Source organism: Vicugna pacos, chromosome 3, assembly GCF_048564905.1.
Source record: "Vicugna pacos chromosome 3, VicPac4, whole genome shotgun sequence".
Classification (NCBI taxonomy): domain Eukaryota; kingdom Metazoa; phylum Chordata; class Mammalia; order Artiodactyla; family Camelidae; genus Vicugna; species Vicugna pacos.
The window spans coordinates 11,716,712-11,734,756 of NC_132989.1; the positions used below are offsets into that span (position 1 = coordinate 11,716,712).

General features: G+C 44.7%; 1 protein-coding gene across 5 annotated transcripts in view; it reads right to left on the reverse strand.

The window, feature by feature from the left end:
• Positions 1-1,084: 1,084 nt before the first annotated feature.
• GRIA1 (glutamate ionotropic receptor AMPA type subunit 1) overlaps positions 1,085-18,045 on the reverse strand; it is a 292,805-nt gene continuing 275,844 nt past the window's right edge. For 3 of the 5 annotated variants that reach the window (XM_072954181.1, XM_072954176.1, XM_072954183.1), the window contains 2 exons: positions 11,733-11,867; positions 1,085-3,980 (listed from right to left, as the gene is read on the reverse strand). In XM_072954181.1, the coding sequence (XP_072810282.1) occupies positions 3,780-3,980; positions 11,733-11,867 (336 nt within the window). In that variant the 3' untranslated portion in view covers positions 1,085-3,779. The remainder of the gene's footprint in view (positions 3,981-11,732; positions 11,868-18,045) is intronic. The other 2 variants (XM_006214959.4, XM_006214960.4) reach the window with 2 other exon arrangements.

The following is an 18,045-nucleotide window of genomic DNA, read 5'->3' on the forward strand; positions in this document are numbered from 1 at the left end:
TAGTCATCTGATAGGAGAGGAGGAAGTAGCTTCTTATTCATGAACCTCAGTTTTCCTATCTGTAGATTGGGATAGGAATGGACCTCCATAGACATTCTTTCCTAGAGAGAACAGTAGTGTTTGGGAAGAAAGGAACTCGCCATCTCATCTCTTAATTAGGGTACACTGATTTTTTGTTATTTCAGTGATATTCATGCCTATTTGTGTAGGGCCTTGCTGATCCTCTCTGGGTATAAATCAGAGTGTTGCTTAGCAGATAACCTGAACAGGGCTGTAAAAGATGCAAGATAAAGCAAGGAAAATTAGAGGATGTACATTTCAACTTTCACACCTGCGACATCTCATTGACAGGGGCGGTCTAATACTACCATGGGGCTACTTTGACCATTAGGAACTCTTTTCTTTAGTTGAACCTAAGTCTATTGCCCTCTAACTCCCAGAACCGATTCTGGTCTCGTCCACACAGAAAGCTGGCACCATATCCCCAGGATAGCTGTAAGGATCCTTCTCCAGGATGAACCAGCTATTCTGCACGGGACCCGCTTTTCAGTCCCCTTTACAACCTGCTTGCTGCTCCCTAGCCTGGATCTATTTTAATGGGGGAAAAGAGACTCTTCCTCCCCTTCTCCTTTTGGGTTAATCCTATCTGGATTGGTGATATCTCATGCCCTATAAGAAGACAGGCTGGCTTTCCCAAAGATGTGGTAGGTATAGCTTGAACCATTCCGTTTTTGGTTATTTTGATATTACAGGGTGGTGGAGAACTCTTTGCCTGTGATTTTTCTGGTCCCAAAGGCACTGTAACCACTGCCAGTATAACCCTGCTCCTTATGCAGTTGGAACTGTGGCCCTTGAAAACCAGTACCTTTCTGTCTTTTTGTTGTTGTTGTTATCTTATTTGGATAAATAACCCAGTGATCTAGTTTGGCTGAAATGACTTGTTTGAGAGCTCTTTGTGATTCAAGGGTAGTGGTCATCATTAAAAACGTACTGAACTTAGGCTTAGCAATAAGGAAATAACATTGTTTAGAGCTCTGGCTTCAGAAATGGCAAAGAAATGGAATGGACAAATATGAAAAGTAGATAATGGATCCACAGTGATTTAATTCTTGGTGATATTTTCATTTTATGCAAATACCAAAAGAAAAAAAAACCTGGCTATTTGAAAGAAAAACAGGAACCAAAAAAATATTTAGTGTTTGATCAAGCAAAAATCCTTTCACACATGTGCCAAGAGAGTTAAAACAAATATAGATGTTAAATAAAAGGCTCAAGTACCAAAGAGCAAAATTTAATGAAAGCCAGAACTGTTAAGTAGGGATTCCTGTTGAGAAAAATGTCAATCTGTTTCAGTTTTCCCATTGCTCTATTTTTAAGAAAAGTGTAGTAAAAATACATAATACAAGTTAACTTTTTTCTTACTTTTGTTTTCCCCATCACCCCTCCATTGGTGAAAAACATCTTCTGCTGGAGTCTTAGACCCCCACATGGCATAGACCCTGTCTTCCAGCAGAGGTGGTCTCCCCCTATCAGCTCATGTTACTGGTGAGCTTAGTGGCTGAACAGGCATCTTACCAAGCCACAGGCAAAAAGTCTTTGAAATGTGTTGATGGTCGAGGGTTATTTCCAACTCCTCCGAAATGCAGACTCCCTAATGGTGGGTCATACCAGATTCTGCAGTGGTAGGCTAAGGGTTGAGAAAAATATGGGGTGAGGGCAAGGGGAGGGGAGGGCATCAGCTGGCAGTAGTGAAAAGAGAAAATCCATCTTGAGGGACCTGCTTCACGTACCATGCCCACATTGACACATGAGAGACTGAACAACGACGCTTGTGCTGAGAGGGCGGAGAGATTGATTCGGGGATGGCTCTCTGCTGTGGCTGATGAAAGGAGGATGGAAAAGACATAGAGATGGTGGGTGTTCACTGAGAGAATCCACAGATGAAGCCAGTCATGCTGCACTTACTTGTAGGGAGGCTCTAAAACCTTTAGTTTGTCAGTGGCTAATGATAACCTCTAGCAGAGAAGACTGGATAGAAGTAGGGGGCAATGGAACAAGCCAGAATCTGGTTATCAATAAAAGCTGATGACACATGGCACGCACTGAATCATGCACCTAGGAGAGTGGCTGCTGGAGAGCTGGAAGCCAATTGCACCAAGAATGAGAGTTGGGATCTCCAAGAAAGCCATATGCCAGGACCTCCCAACACGCCCCCCACCACTAACCCCCAGGCAAAGTTGTAGTCAGCCTGGGCTTCTCTCTAGGAACCCGGTCCCTTCTCCAATCATATTTTAGTTCAGCTTTGTAGTCATAAATCATAGGCATACTGATTCTGGTCACTGAAATACAGCATCCTCATTCTGTCTCAGCCAAGGGGAAGGTCAGCCTCCTCGGATCAGAAGTTGGGGTCAGGGATTTTAAGGTCCCCCAGTCTCATTGTCAACTTAATCCATCTCCCTGTTCTCCTTCAAATCATTCAGCCTTGGCCATTTTACTTTGTAAAGATGACAGAACGTTATCTGACCACATGCTAAAACAACACTTTTATGTGGACGTAAAAACTCAAGTTCTCCACGTCAGTAAAACCTTAAATGTCATACTTTGTCTCTCAGTCCTAGGACAGGGCACACCATGGAAGGTTCTTTTGCTTGTGGGCTTCAGTGAAGCTTCCTCTTCCAGAATTCTTCCATCAGCTTTCTTTTGCTTTTAGCTTGCGTAACGTTTCCCCCCACCTCAGAGGCTCCAAAGAGAAAGAGAGTCTACTCTACAATGGGGTTCCTGCCCAGATGTCAAGCAAATAAAAAGTGAGAATCAGGAGTGGTTTTATTCCTGGCTGTCAGCTATTCCCAAGGCTCTGCTTGGTTCAGGAGGCTAGTTGTCCTTCAGCCACCAGAGTGCCTTTGAGCTTGAGCTTCGCAGAAGGACACACTTCTCAGGGCTCAGGTTGACTGTGAAGGAGCAGATTGTTCCACCAAAGATCTAGGAGACGGTTGTTACACATTAAAGGAAGATGGATCTGAGCCTCCAGCAGTAACGTCATGGGTCTTTCTTGGTCTGCACCGCTGCCTTTATCCTCTCCACCACCCTCGGTCTGAGTTGCTTCACACATGTTCTCACAAGGACTAAGTCTGCGCTTAGGCAGTGCCCTGTCTGGGGAAGGCAGCCTGTTCCTCCAGCAACGTCCATCTCCATCTTGGCTCGGGGCCAAGGCATGGAGGGGAATTTGGAGAGCTCCCATGACGAATTAATTTGAAGATTGCTTTTCCCCTTTTGCTTGCTTGTCAGGTGGAACAAATCTTGAATCTCCAATCTGAAAACTGAAGAGGGATGGGGAGGGAGTTGGGAATAAGAAGTATGGAGAAGGAAGGGGACTAACAGAACCTGCAAACCATGGATATTAGTAAGAAAAAAATATTGCACACACTAAGACACATTAACAACCAAATTAAAAGAAAACAGCAGTTTCCTCATTAGTGTTCCAGTGACTTGGTGTTAAGAGACACAGGCTATATTTGACAGGGTTATTCTCCCCTTATTGCAGTACAGTTTATTTGTCATCCTCACTTAGCAAATGAAAAAAAGGTGAAAGAACATCAAAAAAAGAAAAGGGGGCGCAAAATGGTTTCTCAATTCTTCAGGAAAATCTGTTGAATTATTCTCCTGTGGTCATGGTGGTTGGTGGCGGCTGCGTTTCATTTTGTTGTTTTTGGCACTGAAGGGTTTGGGATGGAACTGGGGGAGCATGAGCATACTCCCCAAGGGGTCTCCGTCTGCTCCGGTTACAATCCTGTGGCTCCCAAGGGCATCCCTGAACTGTGGCTCATGCAGGGAATCGATTGCATGGACTTGGGGAAGTCATGGCTGACCACCCGGCCGTTCTCTCCACTCCCACCACCGCTGGCTCCTGCCCCGCTGTTTCGGGGGAGCGTCGATGTCCGTATGGCTTCGTTGATGGATTGCTGTGGGATCAAACAGAAACCCTTTTCAGGAGGACCGGGGGCTCTTCCCCGGGTCCTTGGCAATGACTGGCAAGGAGAATGAGTCAACACTGGACTTAACATTGTCACCCCAACTTTCCTCCCCGTCCAACTTTTTCTTTAATCTATAATGCAACTGTTGACTTCCCACAAACCCACAAAACTGTTGTGTGGCTCTGGACAAGTGTGATTCCCTCTCTGGACCTCATGTTCTCTTGATTTAATGAGGTGTGCTGGACTGGGGGATCTCTAAGATCCTTTCTGGTTCTTATGTTCTGTGATTTCTAAAGGTAAAATAGTCCCACAGTAGTATTGATGATAATAAATGCAGCAACACAACCAAGTAGAAAAGCTCTGGAAATGGGGTTGAGGAAACTTGGGTTTTAGTTCTGGTTCTGACATCAACTAGTCCTGTGACCTTGTACATGTTTCCTTACCTCTCTAGACTTTTAAAATCTCTGTGTTTGTCAAAATGTAATTATCTATGTACCTACCAACTCTTAGCAGCAAGAACAGGGCTATACTGTGTGAAAAATGATTTGACATGTTAAGAAAAATTGAGGGGGTATCATTGTTGGGTGAAAGTTTAAAACTACCTCTGATTTATTTCTGGAAAAATACTATCCTACTTCTAGCAGCGTGTGTTAATTGGACATAGGACTTATTTCAGTAATATAATAGGCAAAGAGTAATTGGAAAGAAGCATGTGCTAAAGAAAATGAGAATGCATTCCAAAGATCATGATCTGTGTGTCAGCTGCATCCTGTCAGTGCATACAACCTGTACTTCTAGGCTGACATGTAAGATCAGTGCTACCAAGCTGTCATTTTTAGAACGCCGGAATTCTAGGTGTGAAAAGAACTCCAGAGATGACCGCAGGATCAGATGAGTTAGCCAGAATGTTCAAGACCACCATCTGTAATTAGAACATATCCTATTAGATGAGAGGAACTGTTCTGTTCCGAGTTCCTCAGAAGAAATAAACTTCATGATATGAATCCTCTTCTTATCACTTCCAACTTCCCATTAAAAGATTCCCATGGAATTTTTGAGGTGGGGCTTAGTTTCTTCATGGGAATCAACGCAAAGGAGAATGGTCTATGAGTTGAGAGGTTTCTTTCTCCAAGACCAACCCTTCATTCAAGGTTCATTTTGTTCTTGCCTTCTTGAGGTTGTCTGAGACTGTACCACCAAGTGCTGCCCCCTCACCCCCGCCCAGTATGCACACATTATACATTCGTTTGCAATGATTCTGCTTCAGGTCTGTAACCTCTGTACTCCTTAAGAGAGTTGACTGTCTGGAGGAGGGCAAGGGCCATGTCTTCTCAATCCTTAGCCACCTCCCAGAGAGTCCAACATGTAGTTAGATGCTCAGTGATTATCCTTGAATTTGTCTAAGAAAAGACACCCTTGTAGAGTCATTCTCCAACAGTTTTTGGCTTCTTCCTTTACATATTGCCATGATTCTAGAGATCAGAGAAGTCAGTCAGCCTACTGTGGCTGGGCAGACATAAACAGGGCAGTTTTGACCCAGTTGTTATTCTTTCTGCTATGTTCTGCTAGGAGGATCCTCTTATCACTGGCAATTCTGACAATGTTTTAAAATATTCTTTCTTAAAAAAAAATCCGTGATTCAGACAGGTTTGTCCCATATAATGCACCACTCACACTGGTCCTGTCTCATCAAACCCCTGGACGTGATTTATTTACATTCTGCCTGGTTGTCCTGCACTGAAGAGGAAGTGTGACCTGGACTGCATCCTTCTAAGTCAAGGCCAAATAAACACCACTCTGACGCTCGATGGGGGAAATGTGAAGAGAAAGCATGGGGAATTAATGGTAACTTATTCTCACTTAAAAAATGTTGAAAGAAAAATAAATTTATATTTGTGTCTGTGGGAAGTGCTTTGGAATTCGGATTAGCTTTGGAATGTCTATCTTCTATGATTTTTCTCTTCCACATTCCTTTATTTAGGAAAAAAAAAGTTTAAAGTTCACACAGATCACCCTGGGCTTGTTTCTCAAAACATCTTACATATTTCCATAATATTCCATGAAAGTTGTTGGTACTTGACACATTTATCTTAAAGGAAAAGACAGATGGCATAATAAATACTGATGCCTATCAAAGTCTGAGATAACTCAGCCAGGCACGTAGCTAAAAAACTTCCAAGCTGACGTCACTCAGAATTGGTTTTCATATAGGCCAGGGGATTCCCAGGGGTCAATGATTCCATGCTCCTACTGAGGGTGGGTATTACCCGCTTACTGGCTTTATTTCTAATATCAGGGATCTCAGGAGAAAAGATGAATAGAATCAAAACTTCGGAATGAGAAACAATACAGAAAATGACCATTTCACTAATTCTCAAACTTGGTGTCACATTGACATCGTCTAGGGGGTTTTGGGGGAAAAACAATGATGGTCGAGACCTACCTTGGGGATGTTGACTTCATAGGCGTGGTGTGTGTTATTAAAACTCCCCAGGTGATTCTAATATGCAAGCAAGGTGGAAACAGACTGATCTAGTTTATTTAACTTTATAGAGAAAGTGAGGACTTATCATTGACTTGCTTAAAGTTTTAGTTATCTGAGACCTAGTGCCAAAGTAGATGACCTTCTGACTGTGATTCCTCCTACCTCCTGCAGCGAGACTGTTTAAGCTGATGTCATTCCTCCCCTTGCTCTGGGAACTGTGGTTCTCCCTTGTCCATCCTTGACATAACCAGCCATTCTTAAAGTTCATCCTTATAAGTTGTTCTTTAAACTGACACTCAGGGAGAAAAGGGTGAGTGAAAAGTGTCACCTCAGAGTCCCCCAGGATGATGCTTCAGAGACTCATTTTTCTAACAGTGATTACATCCTAACTTCTCAGCCACTTGCTTTTCTAATAGAAGTCTGGCCAGCCTCTGCATGTCATAGAACAGCCTAATAAAAGCTCAGGCCTCAGTGATGACCTCATCCTTGCACACATGCTAAGAGCAGAGTGACTGCCTTGCTGGGGAGGATGCACCCCCTGCATTGCCACATCTCTCAGCTGCTCGTTAATTCCAGTGAAATGTGCAAAGCCTGGAGGGCTGTGGTTTAAACACACCCTGTATTAGCACCACCGCTACAATTAGGAAAAATCAGCAGCTCTCCTAGGGCTACTAGTGGCGGGATTATTTTCCTTTAGGAGTGAGATGGTGGATAACAAAGAACCTGATTGTCCTTAATCTCAGTTGAGGGCTCAGGATCCAGTCTGTTTTCTCAGGCAGGGAGGAGGGACAGGGGATCTGGAACTGTTCAATATGGAATATTTCTTGGCTTTTATATTTTTGCTACTGTATGACAATTTCAGTTATACTCAAATGTTGTGGTTGCCTGAAGTCCTTTTCTGAGTCCCCAGCTTTCACGTCCTCTCCGTTTCCCTCAGTCTTCCTGGCCTTCTGGGCAAAAGTTCTGGTCTTTGGGTCTGTGATACTTGTATATCCTTTGGTAGCAACGGTCTCCCCTTGGTTAATCTTTTCCTGTTTCAAGTCTGTTAAACATCACTTTCTCAGGAAGGCCTCTCTGTCCTGCCCCAGACCCCACTCCCCAGTCAGGACTTGACAGCATTGGGCATTTTTCTTCATTGAGCATAGACCTATTGGTTTATTTTCTGTCTTCCCATTAAATTCTCAGCTTCCTGAGAACAGAAGCTGCGTCTGCTTTGTTCCTGACTGTATCCCCAGTGCTGAACGATGCCTAGCAGGCGGTGGTGCTCAGTTTGTCTTTGTGGAAGGATGCCTGCAGGGTGACACTTGTTTTGTGTCCTGCTTATGTGACATCCAAGGAGAAAGGGTCTCAACAATGCAGATGCAAAGGGTTACATACCATGGATGACCTCAACAACTAGGTCAAAAAAACCTAAGGATAAGGGCTACATCTTACTTGTTTGTGTATTGTGGGTGGGGTTTTGAGGGGACATAGTAGGTGATAAAAATTACCTGTGGCCACGTGGTTGGGGAGGAGAGAGAAATTTATGAGAAGTGGTACCAGGAACCCAGGCTTTGCAGAGGCCATATTGGAGGTCTAATTCCTGTTCCTCCAGCTCCTAGCTTGTGTGACCTTTTTAGAAAAACTACTTAGCCTCTCCCAACCCCTCTTGATTCATCTGCAGACTTGCAAGCACAGCACATTACAGGGTTAATATACATAAAGTGCTCTGAACATGGACGTCACTAAAAGATGTCTTTCCTTTTTTCCTCCCTTTCTTCTCTTTCTTTCCTTCCCCTCTTTCCCTTTTCTAGCCACTCTTCCTCTCTTTCTCTTTCCCACGTGGGGAAAGGGCTGGTTAAACACTGTTGGAAAATAGGAGGCTGATCATGAACTAGGTTTAGGGGCTCAAGGCTTTATGAATTGGCCACATATTATGACAAAAGAAAGAAACAAGAGGGAAGTTTCTTGCTAAAGGCCCTGGACACTGTCATTGTGGTCCTCTATGTGAGGCTGGAGACTGTACTTCTAAAAAGAGCTAGTCTGCCTTTGGAGACGGCAAAGTACAGAATAATAAAGAAAACTGCAAAGCTGGAAAGTCTGAGAGGCAAGCAAAATGTGTTGTACTTATCTCCTTTGGATAAGAGAAGAGTTGATGGACCTTTGAAAATTAGGGGCTGAGTTGATTAATAAAGACCAGAGAAGCATCTTTTCTGCAGATGGAAGATTAAAATTCTATGTGGAGACTTAGGGAGTTGGGCAGAAGTCATGTCAACCAATGGAATTTATTATAGAATAGTGGGATGAAAGACCTTGCATTAATGATTCCAAGAGATCTTGATGTTGGTTCTTGAGAAGGTCAATATCTTTGGAAAAGGAAGGGTGAGAGTGGTCCAAGGAGCTATGTCATGACTCAGTGACCTCTTATAAGGATTCTTGTCTTTACCTGAGCATTGCCACTTCAGCAGCAAATGTCAACATTGTACAGGTTTCAGAGGATCTTAGTCTTTAGCCACCCTGGTACCACCAACTGGCACTGACTATAATCAGCATGATTAGTGGGACATGGTCATCATAGGAAGGGCTGGAAGTCCAGGTTTCCTGCTTGGTGGATGCCTGGTCTCATCAGATCTTATGAGTACAAACAGATGGGACCAGAAGCACTTTTGATAATGTTATGTGTGCCTCCAGGCTGGGTGGTTTTGATGGTTGTGTTTGCTTAACCAAACAGCACCTCCTTCCCATGCCTCACATATCATCCTCCAAGAGATTTTCTCTAAATACAATTCCACATTAATTTTACTAATACTTACCCTATGTGTGTGTGATGCCCAAAGAGAAATCAGACCCAGCTTCTTACCTTAAGGAAATCACAATCCATATAGCTTAAAAAAACCTAGGACATGTAAGTGGGGGCTGTAAAAGGAATGTCTTAAGGAGGCTGTAGCTGGCCAATAATAATAATATTTCATATCATTCATCATATTATGAAATATTACTATAAATTCTCATTGTTGTTATTATTTATCAAGGGCTTCCTATGGCCCAAGCAACTTCCCAAGCTCTTTATATCCACTCTTATCATGTAATTTTGTGAGGTAAGTACTACAACTATCCCCATTTTATAGAAAATGAGGATTGCAGAGCCATTGAAATGTGTCCAAGATGACAGTTAACAGGTGGCACAGGCAGGATTTGTGCTCAGACATCCAGTCTCCAGAGCCTGGCTTTAGACCACTGTACTGCACTGCGTTCTTAGGGAATATGTGGTGTGTACTGGGCCAATCCTAGAACCATCCCATGGGGATGGTTTTAGGGGGTTTTGTTCACCTAGTTCTTCTCCTCTTCCCCTCACTGCCTCTGGAAGAACCTTTCCTCACTTTGGAGGGTAAGACAGGAGAGTCTTTCAGCTTATGTTTTAGATGGTATTGGCAAAGAAAGCTTTATTTAGGATCTAGAAGGCCAAGTTCCTTGGAAGCCTACATCCGAGGCCCATGCTTTTGCTGTGCTTTGTCCTTTTTGAGAAGACCTGGATTTGGGTGAGCTGGTCAAGGGTAGGACTAAGGTGTTCCTAGGACCCATGACCAAATACCATCACACTACCCTCCCTTAATTATTCCTTGTTATTGTATCTTAGGAAGCTGGCTTTTAAATGGGTCCTGTGGGACAGAAGACAGGAAGAGGGATTGGCCTGCATAAAGACACATGGGTGGAAAGCATGAGGTGGGTGGCTGGAGTACGGAACATGTAAGGAGAGCAGATTGCCTGGGAGGGGAAAGGAAGCTAGAACCATGACGTGGGATTGCTGAATGCCAGGACAGAAGGCCCTCCTCCCCCAGCTCCCTCTCCGTGTGCAGTACTGAGTGCAGAGTTTCCAAACAGGGGAAGCAGATGTCCAACAGTGTCTTCTCCAAGAGGGACCCTGGAGGTATATGTAGAGCTGATGCCTAAGACAGGGAGAGGGTTGGCAGGAGGCTACAGTTGTGATCCACCAGTGGGTACGCTGAGCTTGGGAGTGACTGCATGTTGAAAAAAGGGCTTCTTAGGGCATATTCTAGGAGAGCAAATCCTACCAATGACTCTTAGTCTAGTCAAGTCAAGGTCACAGCGTAGGGCACATTGCTCAGAAGGACTGTGCTTCTTTCCGCTTCTGTTGGTACGAATCCCACTTGTCCTTCCTCTTAATTTCTGCTCCTTCCTAGAAGCCTTCTCTATTTTCTCCCTCCTCTATCCCTAGAGGTCTTCCTGTCTAAACCATAGTTAGGTTCCCTGGGTACTTTTTCTGTGTCACTCTTTGTTAAAAATGCTGAAGGTTACAGACTGCCCTTTAGTCCTCTCTGCCTCCTCATGATGTCTTGCTTATGGTGTTGCTTACAGGAGTAACACTTCCATAAATATTTTCTTATTGAAAGTAAATGACGAAATGGGAGGGACCATGGAGGTCATTCAATCCAGACTCCCTTTGGATACTTGAATCCATATCCTTGTCAAGAGTTACTCAGCCTCTATGGCTATACCTCCAGTAATGGGGTGCTTGGTACTTATTGAAACAGTCCATCCCATTTTGGAGTAGCTCTGAAAGAAAAGTAGATCTCACTTACTGTGTTCATATCTGTTCTCCATAGCTTTTAGTCACTAGTTCTTGTTGTATACCTTGGGACTGCACAGAATTAAATTCTTTTCTTTACCCCTTGAAATGTCTTCATGTTTTTATAGACAGCTCTCATATCTTCCATAATTCTTCCCTTTTCCAATTAGTTGCCTTCAACTGTATTTGATTTGCTTTGGGGTTATCTGTTTAATCCGCTTACCATTCTCTGGGCATGGTCCTCTTTGCCAAAGTCCATCTTACCATATGGTGGCCAAGAAAAGACCTAATTCGTCAAGCATGGCAAGACCATCCACCCTGCAGAGGGAAGATAGCCCTTCCCCTGTCTTGGGAGCTCCACTTCAGTTAATGCAACCTCAGGGAGAAACCACCTCTGTAGTAATCACTCTTGCCTCACACTGTCTTGACTGTCCCCTTAAACCCTCAACTTTTAATCTCATTCCCCATCTCTGGCTGATGCATTTGTTTTTTTCAGGCCTTATGTTTACCCTGGCATATGCCATCTTCCTTCTTTTCTAACAGCTGCCACTTTCCCTGTCACCTTCCTCATAAAAGCTGTCTATCATCCCCTGCCTTGGGCTGGCCTCAACCTCCTGTTACTCTCTCCTCTTTCTAGTAAAGGAACTCCCAGGAAACCCAGCTATATCACAGAACAGGTTAGGAAAAAGGCCTGGGAAGACGATGCCACCTTCATCCTCTTGGATTCGCTACGGGATTTGTAGCAGAACTCGATTAAGGCAACCAGCATGGCTAGTCCAAGCCCTCCAATCAGGATGTAGAACACGCCAGCCACATTGCTGAGGCTCAGAGCGCTCGTCTTGTCCTAGGAAGGGGAGGCAGGAAAGGAGGGGCGGGGGAAAGAGTAAAGTGAGTCAACAGGCTAGAGACCAGCTAAGTAACAGCATTTTAACACACATACACTCAACCCCCATCGCCCTCTTTAACATTCGTAATAATGGAAAGGCTTTATGTTCATTGACAATGTTAAACATTCCCCAGGATAAAATGCATACATTTGTGTGTGTGTGTGTGTGTAACAATTTTCCAAGCATCCCTGATTGTATTTAATTTATAATTATATTTGCCCTCTTCCCCAATGCCTGGACTAGGGTGGGAGATGCCTCAAGAAATTCAGGGCAGCTTCTACCAAGATCTGCACCCTTGAGCTTACCCCATTCTTTCAGTCCCTCCCTTTTCAGTTCAGTTCTTGCCCCCATCCCCTCTGTTGCTCAGCAACATATTGGCCTCCCTTTTTGTTTATGCCGAAACATTTTTTTCTGAAAGTTGGTACATAAAATGAACTTTCCCCTAGATGTGCATTTGATTTCAATTTAATAAGACAGCTATTGTACGTATAATAAAGATCAACCAATGTATCCAATGTATACCTTTAACTTACTGTGCTGAGTCCCAACTGAGGGAAAAAGAAAAGTAGTGGGGGGGGCTTGGAATAGAAAAAAGGTACTGAGATAGAAAAATGGCTCTATTGAATCCTAATAATTATGCTTAATTGGAATCATTTTTCTGGTGGAAGTGCTTGCTAAAAAACACCGTAGGCAGACTCAGATGGCTACATTTAGAAATCTCTGTTGCTTGCGGTAAAAGGTCTTGCACTGATTGTGGATGAACAGGATCATGGAGCAGGATGCTTAATTCCTGGGGTCCTGAGGACAAGTGTCCATGTCCAACAGGAAGTGGACAGAGCTCATGTCATGGAGCCTGAGAAAGGTCATCAGTTGGTGTGACCATCCCTGAGTTCTGTCAACTCCAGTGGGTTTAAGAGTGGGGGACTGAGAGCAACCAAACAAAACTGGTGGTCACGGGGGCAGGTAATGGCTCAGGGAGAGGGGGCTACTGCTCAAATTCTTGACACAGAAAAGAGAACATCTTTAAATCTTGGAAGAATACTCATCTCCAAATGTCATGGTAGCTCAAACACTTTTGTTTATATTGTTGGCTCAGGTACACATTTCTCATCAACTTTAAATGGAATGCACGTCTCAACTGGCACAGGCACACAGCATGGTGTGTTGGTGGCACCAGGTAGGATACAGCTTTTACATCTCTCCATGTGTTCTTTTTTCAGGTGGGGATGTAGGCAAACCATGCAAAGGTGAACTGTCATACCCTAGGGACTCCTCTGACATCTGCCTATTAGAATATGGGTATGTGGAAAGGGTCAGTAATTGACTGAGTCAGTGGCCTCCGCCCTAGTTCTACTTGGTGCATTGTACAGGATTCAGCAGGGCTGAGCTTGGGGACTGCAGCTGGCAAATAGCAGTGTGCCTTCCCTCCCCAGAAGCAGCCTTGGCCGGCAGAGCTGTAAGATTATCTAAACTATACCCCTTTGGTGGCTTCCTGTATTGCTAAAGCAGATGGCTCTTGAATATGGGTTACACTTGGCAAGGCATAGTCTGGCTTGGGAAGCAGTGGAAATGATTATTCAAAGGGGTAAAATTTCTCCTGCTCTGGCATAATGGCCTGATAAGGGAAATGCACAAAAATGAGTTTGGTGCTTTGTTACTTGTCTGAACAAGTAAGTCCGAACTTGGCTTGATTTTTCAGAATGCTCAAAATGTCTCCCTGTTTGTTGTTCGTGAGTTCTGAATTCTGCTTCTGGAAAGTAAGTCTTTAGGGTTCTTGGAGGACTTACGGTTTGTAGAAGTTCCTATAAAACTCTACTAGGGGTGCGGTGGGAAGGCATGTTAATATATTATCAGCTCACACCTTAGAAGAGAGTGGTTGACAGTGATGCTCAGAGGGAGTGGATGGGGAGCAGGCCTGGGGGAAGGTGGTAGACCAGAAAGCTGGGAAAAAGTATTGAGTCTTGTTGATGTCACAGGCTGCTGATCAGCCTTTCAGTAGCTGATGTGCATTTTGCCTCCTTGGTCGCCAGGGCTGTTTCTGTTTGCTTCTTCATGGGCTTTTCGAGTTCATCTTGGTTGTGGATTGTCTTCAAGGATAAGGGAGTGGTGGGCATCTTTTTTTGTTATTATTTTCAAAAGACCCTACTTAAGAGGGCATCTGTCTACCTGACTGTAGAAGGTGGAGTGTCCATTTCTGATATACCTGGGAGGAAAATAGGGTCAGATCTTCATATGGACGTGGGAGCAGAAGGCATATTTTACGTACCTGCAGAAGGAGAGAGGTCCAGTGACTGAGCATTTGATTATGTCCGAAGGTGAAAAGCATCCCCCAGTTCTGAAGGAGGTCTCTGGTCCATAGAGATGGCAGCGTATGTCTTTGGGGGAACATATCCCATACAAACAAATAGGGAAACCAGATGGTGTGGGGACTGCTGCCTCTTGCAGGACACAGTGCTACTGGTCCTTGTTCATGTTGACACAATTCTGAGAAGACCTCTGGGATCAAGGAGGCTCCTGGGCCCTATCACCACCAGTATCAGAAAGGAAACTTAAATGAAGCACTGCTGTCTAAATTTGGCATAATTCAATAGGGTGTAGAATGAAGGACTCATGTTGGTGTCTTCTTAGCCCAAGCAGTTGAGGAATTTACATCTAGGCAGGGTGTATAATTTTCCTCACATGTGCCATTCATTGGCTTTTTGATAGCATCATATTTAGTCCTTTCTAAAGAGGCCCAAGGCCACGGTCCTCTGCTGAGTTGCTATTACTAACTCTATTTGACTCGTTCTGTTGGAATATGACTATCTTGGGGTATGAATAAAAATCTCTTTTATTTAAGACTAGAGCTCTGATTCCTCAGTGTCCATGTAAGAGGGGACTTTCTCATGCACTTGTGGGCAAAGAGCTATGTTCATGTTTCACGGGCAAGCTGCAAGCTTCCCGGCTTTGACCAGGGAGGCAGAAAGACAGAATCCGAGTCTTCTGAGCACCTCTCTGGGAGACCCGTTCTCCTCCCCTCCCTTAGCAGCTGTGCTCCCCAAACCAGGCAGCTTGTTGGTGGGAGTGAAAAACTCACAAGTTGTCTTCCGCCAGGAGTGGGGAAAGAGAGTGACGGTATTGAGAAGAATGGCAGGTGAAAAGAAACACAAAAATTCTGCCTTTCAGAGTCGTTCGGCTTGTTGTTATGGTGACGAGGCCCTCCTTCATCTGTTCCCATTAACCTGTTGTCTTGATTTGCCGCCTTCCCCATGTGCAAGAGAGATTTTTTTTTCTTTTTCCTATTTTTTCTTGCTCTTCCCGCATAATGGGGGACTGTCTCAGACTCCCTCTGTATTTCTGAGCTGACTTCCCTTCCCAGAATGCGCGGCTGGCTTGAATCTTTGTGAGGAGGGTTGAGCCAGGTCTGAGGCAGAGAGACTTGACACTTTTTAATGGCACACGTAGACAGTTCTAAGGAGAAGCCAAGGCCTTTGGCTGTAAGACCAGTCCCTCCCATGGAGACTGGTGCTGCCTGTCATTGCAAGGCCTACGAAATCTAGACCAAGCTTCAGTTTTCTCCAAATACTCCCATTCCTTCTTATCTTCCTGGTGTGAGTGCTTAAAATCCTATGTAGTAAAGGCTGTAGCTTCTGCTCTCCTCTGCATTCCAGAGATTTTCTGATGCTGGACAACTGGAGTTTTAGAGGCTGCTTGCAGTCCTTCCTCATGTGGAATCTGTAACCTGACTGTGCCTTTCATGGCTGTAAGAATAGTCCAGCCGTTCTTCCATGTATTAGCCTTCCTGCTATAGTAGGCTTTCTCTCGTGCCTTCCCAAAACGTCTCTCTTTGACCTATGACCATTTTCCTGGGTTCTTGCCTATTTCCTAGGAGTGGAGACTGAGTGGTTGGTTGGGCTCACTCACAAGCTAGGATCAAAGTGAGGGAGTTATGGGAAGATGGGTTTTTTTGAAGAATTTTGAATTTTTTTATTGAATGAAAGAAAGACCTTTCAACTCAGCAGAGCTGTCCAAAAGTGGAACGCCCTGCTCTGGATAGGGGTGAGCTCCTCAAACGTGGATGTAGTCAGGAAGAAGCTGATGAGGTCATCAAAGGAATTCAAACTCTGGACAGAGGGTTATACCAAGTGACCTTTAACACTCATCCCGACCTCAAGAGATTTGAGGCAGGTAAGGAATTCGTAGAGGGCCTGGGATCATGCCTTTTATAAATTCTCCCTAGAGACTAGCCTCTTTAGGGGATGCAGAAAAAGAACCCTTGTTAATTGGCAACTTCTGCTGTTCCATTTCCAATCTAGGCCAGTTCCCTAGCCTGCATATTTTCCCCAAGAGCAACACAGGATGAGAATTGGCCCATTGTACTAATAATTGGCAAGGCAAATGCTGCAAAAGCGAGGGTTGTGGGGGCGGCTCTCCTCAGCAGCGTGTGCTCAGGGACCGGCTGCTGTACAATGCACGGCAGAACATTCTGACTCGAAACAGAACTGCAGCAGAGCACTCAGGGAGTGGATGTGGGCTGTGAAGGCGAACCCAAGTGCTGGCTGAGGCTGAGACCTCTTCCAGGGTGGGAGGAATTTTCCAAAACAGAAGCATCAGCCTGAGGGTAAAGTGGGCTTTGCCATAGGGCGCCTTTCACTGTGAGTGCTCTGCGTGGACTGTGCTTTGGAAAGCAGGGGTCTTATGTGTCGGAGGGAACCTGAGCTTGCTGTCCTCAGAGGTGCTTCTGGTTCACGGCCACAGAGAAAGAGTTTGAAAGCAAAAATCTTCGTTTCTGTCTAGTCTCTTCTCCTAAGGCAGTGATGGGAGATTAAAGCTGTGTGGCTTAGGGACACATCTAGGGCAGGGCTTAGGGTGTTTCAGCACTCGTCTGCTCTGGGTGATTGCTGTATGTTGGATGTGTCATCCTGGAGCACACATAACTCCCAGGAGATTGACTCTGAAGTCACTGGTTCCCTCAAGGCCAGTGCCTACCCTGCCTTACAGAGATCGGGAACCCTGACACTGTGCAGGATGCTTGGCTGGAGTGGGTGAAATGGAATGCCTTCTGCATCTCTTTGTTTCAAGGATTCCCTCCCTCAATCCTTGTCCCTCTGACATCGCCTCCTGGGGGTGTCTAGTGTAGGAGTCTGCAGTGGGTAGGTGAGGGAGTGAGAAGGGCAGAGAGTCACTGTATAATGGCAGATCTTCTGGGTGGCCAATGCTCTTTACCTGTGACAGGGGCAGGGATGGGGGTTTGTACACACTGCAAGGACATAGTTGGCAGTTTGCATTCTTTCGCCATCCAGGCCTTGCTGAGAGTGGCGGTGGAAAGATGAGTAAGGACAGAGTGAATGGACTTCCCTGCTGGTGATGGGGCTGTGTGACAGAGTGGAAAGAGGTAGGGCAGGGAGACAGGATATTGAAGCTGAGTTCCTGCCCAGGGTTGTCACTGAGTCAGTGGGCAGTCTTGTGGGGATCAGTAGGGGAGTGTTGCCCCCTCTGGATGTTATGGGAGATGGTATTAGATGATACACAGACTTCATGACCCTGATCAGAGAGTGAGTACATCATTCCCTTTTCAGTTTTCTTTGTACCTTTCTGATTAAACCAGTGGGATAGTCTCATTTGGGTGCTGGTTTGACTTTAACACCTCTTATCATTTGCTCCTTTCCCTTTTCAAGAGAGATCAAGCCTCTGTTGTAAAAATAATTATAATTTGAATGTTTTTGTTGTCATTGTATTTATTTTGGTGACTGCCTTCTATGTTTTTCAAGAAATACTGCTTTTCTATTTATGATAATAATGCTGCTACTTTTTATATGGATGAAATTAAAGTAATAACAAAAGTGATAAACACCTGGAGCAACTAGTAACACAGGTGGTATGGGGAAGTGTGAAGTTTTGGCAAGGTGGAATTAAACCCTCTCTAGGCTCTCTTGCAGCTCTGAAGCCAGTGATTTGTGGTAGAGGCAATGTCTCTGGGTCATGAGATTATCTTCCTTAAACTCATCTGAAAGTCACACTTGTACCTGGATGGAGAGCCCCACTTGAGGGGCCAATGGCCTTTGACTCTACAAACGAAGTGGCACCTTCACTTTAAGGGTAAGGGATGATGCCAGAAGCTTGATGCCTGATTCGCCAGAACAAAAAAATTTAAAA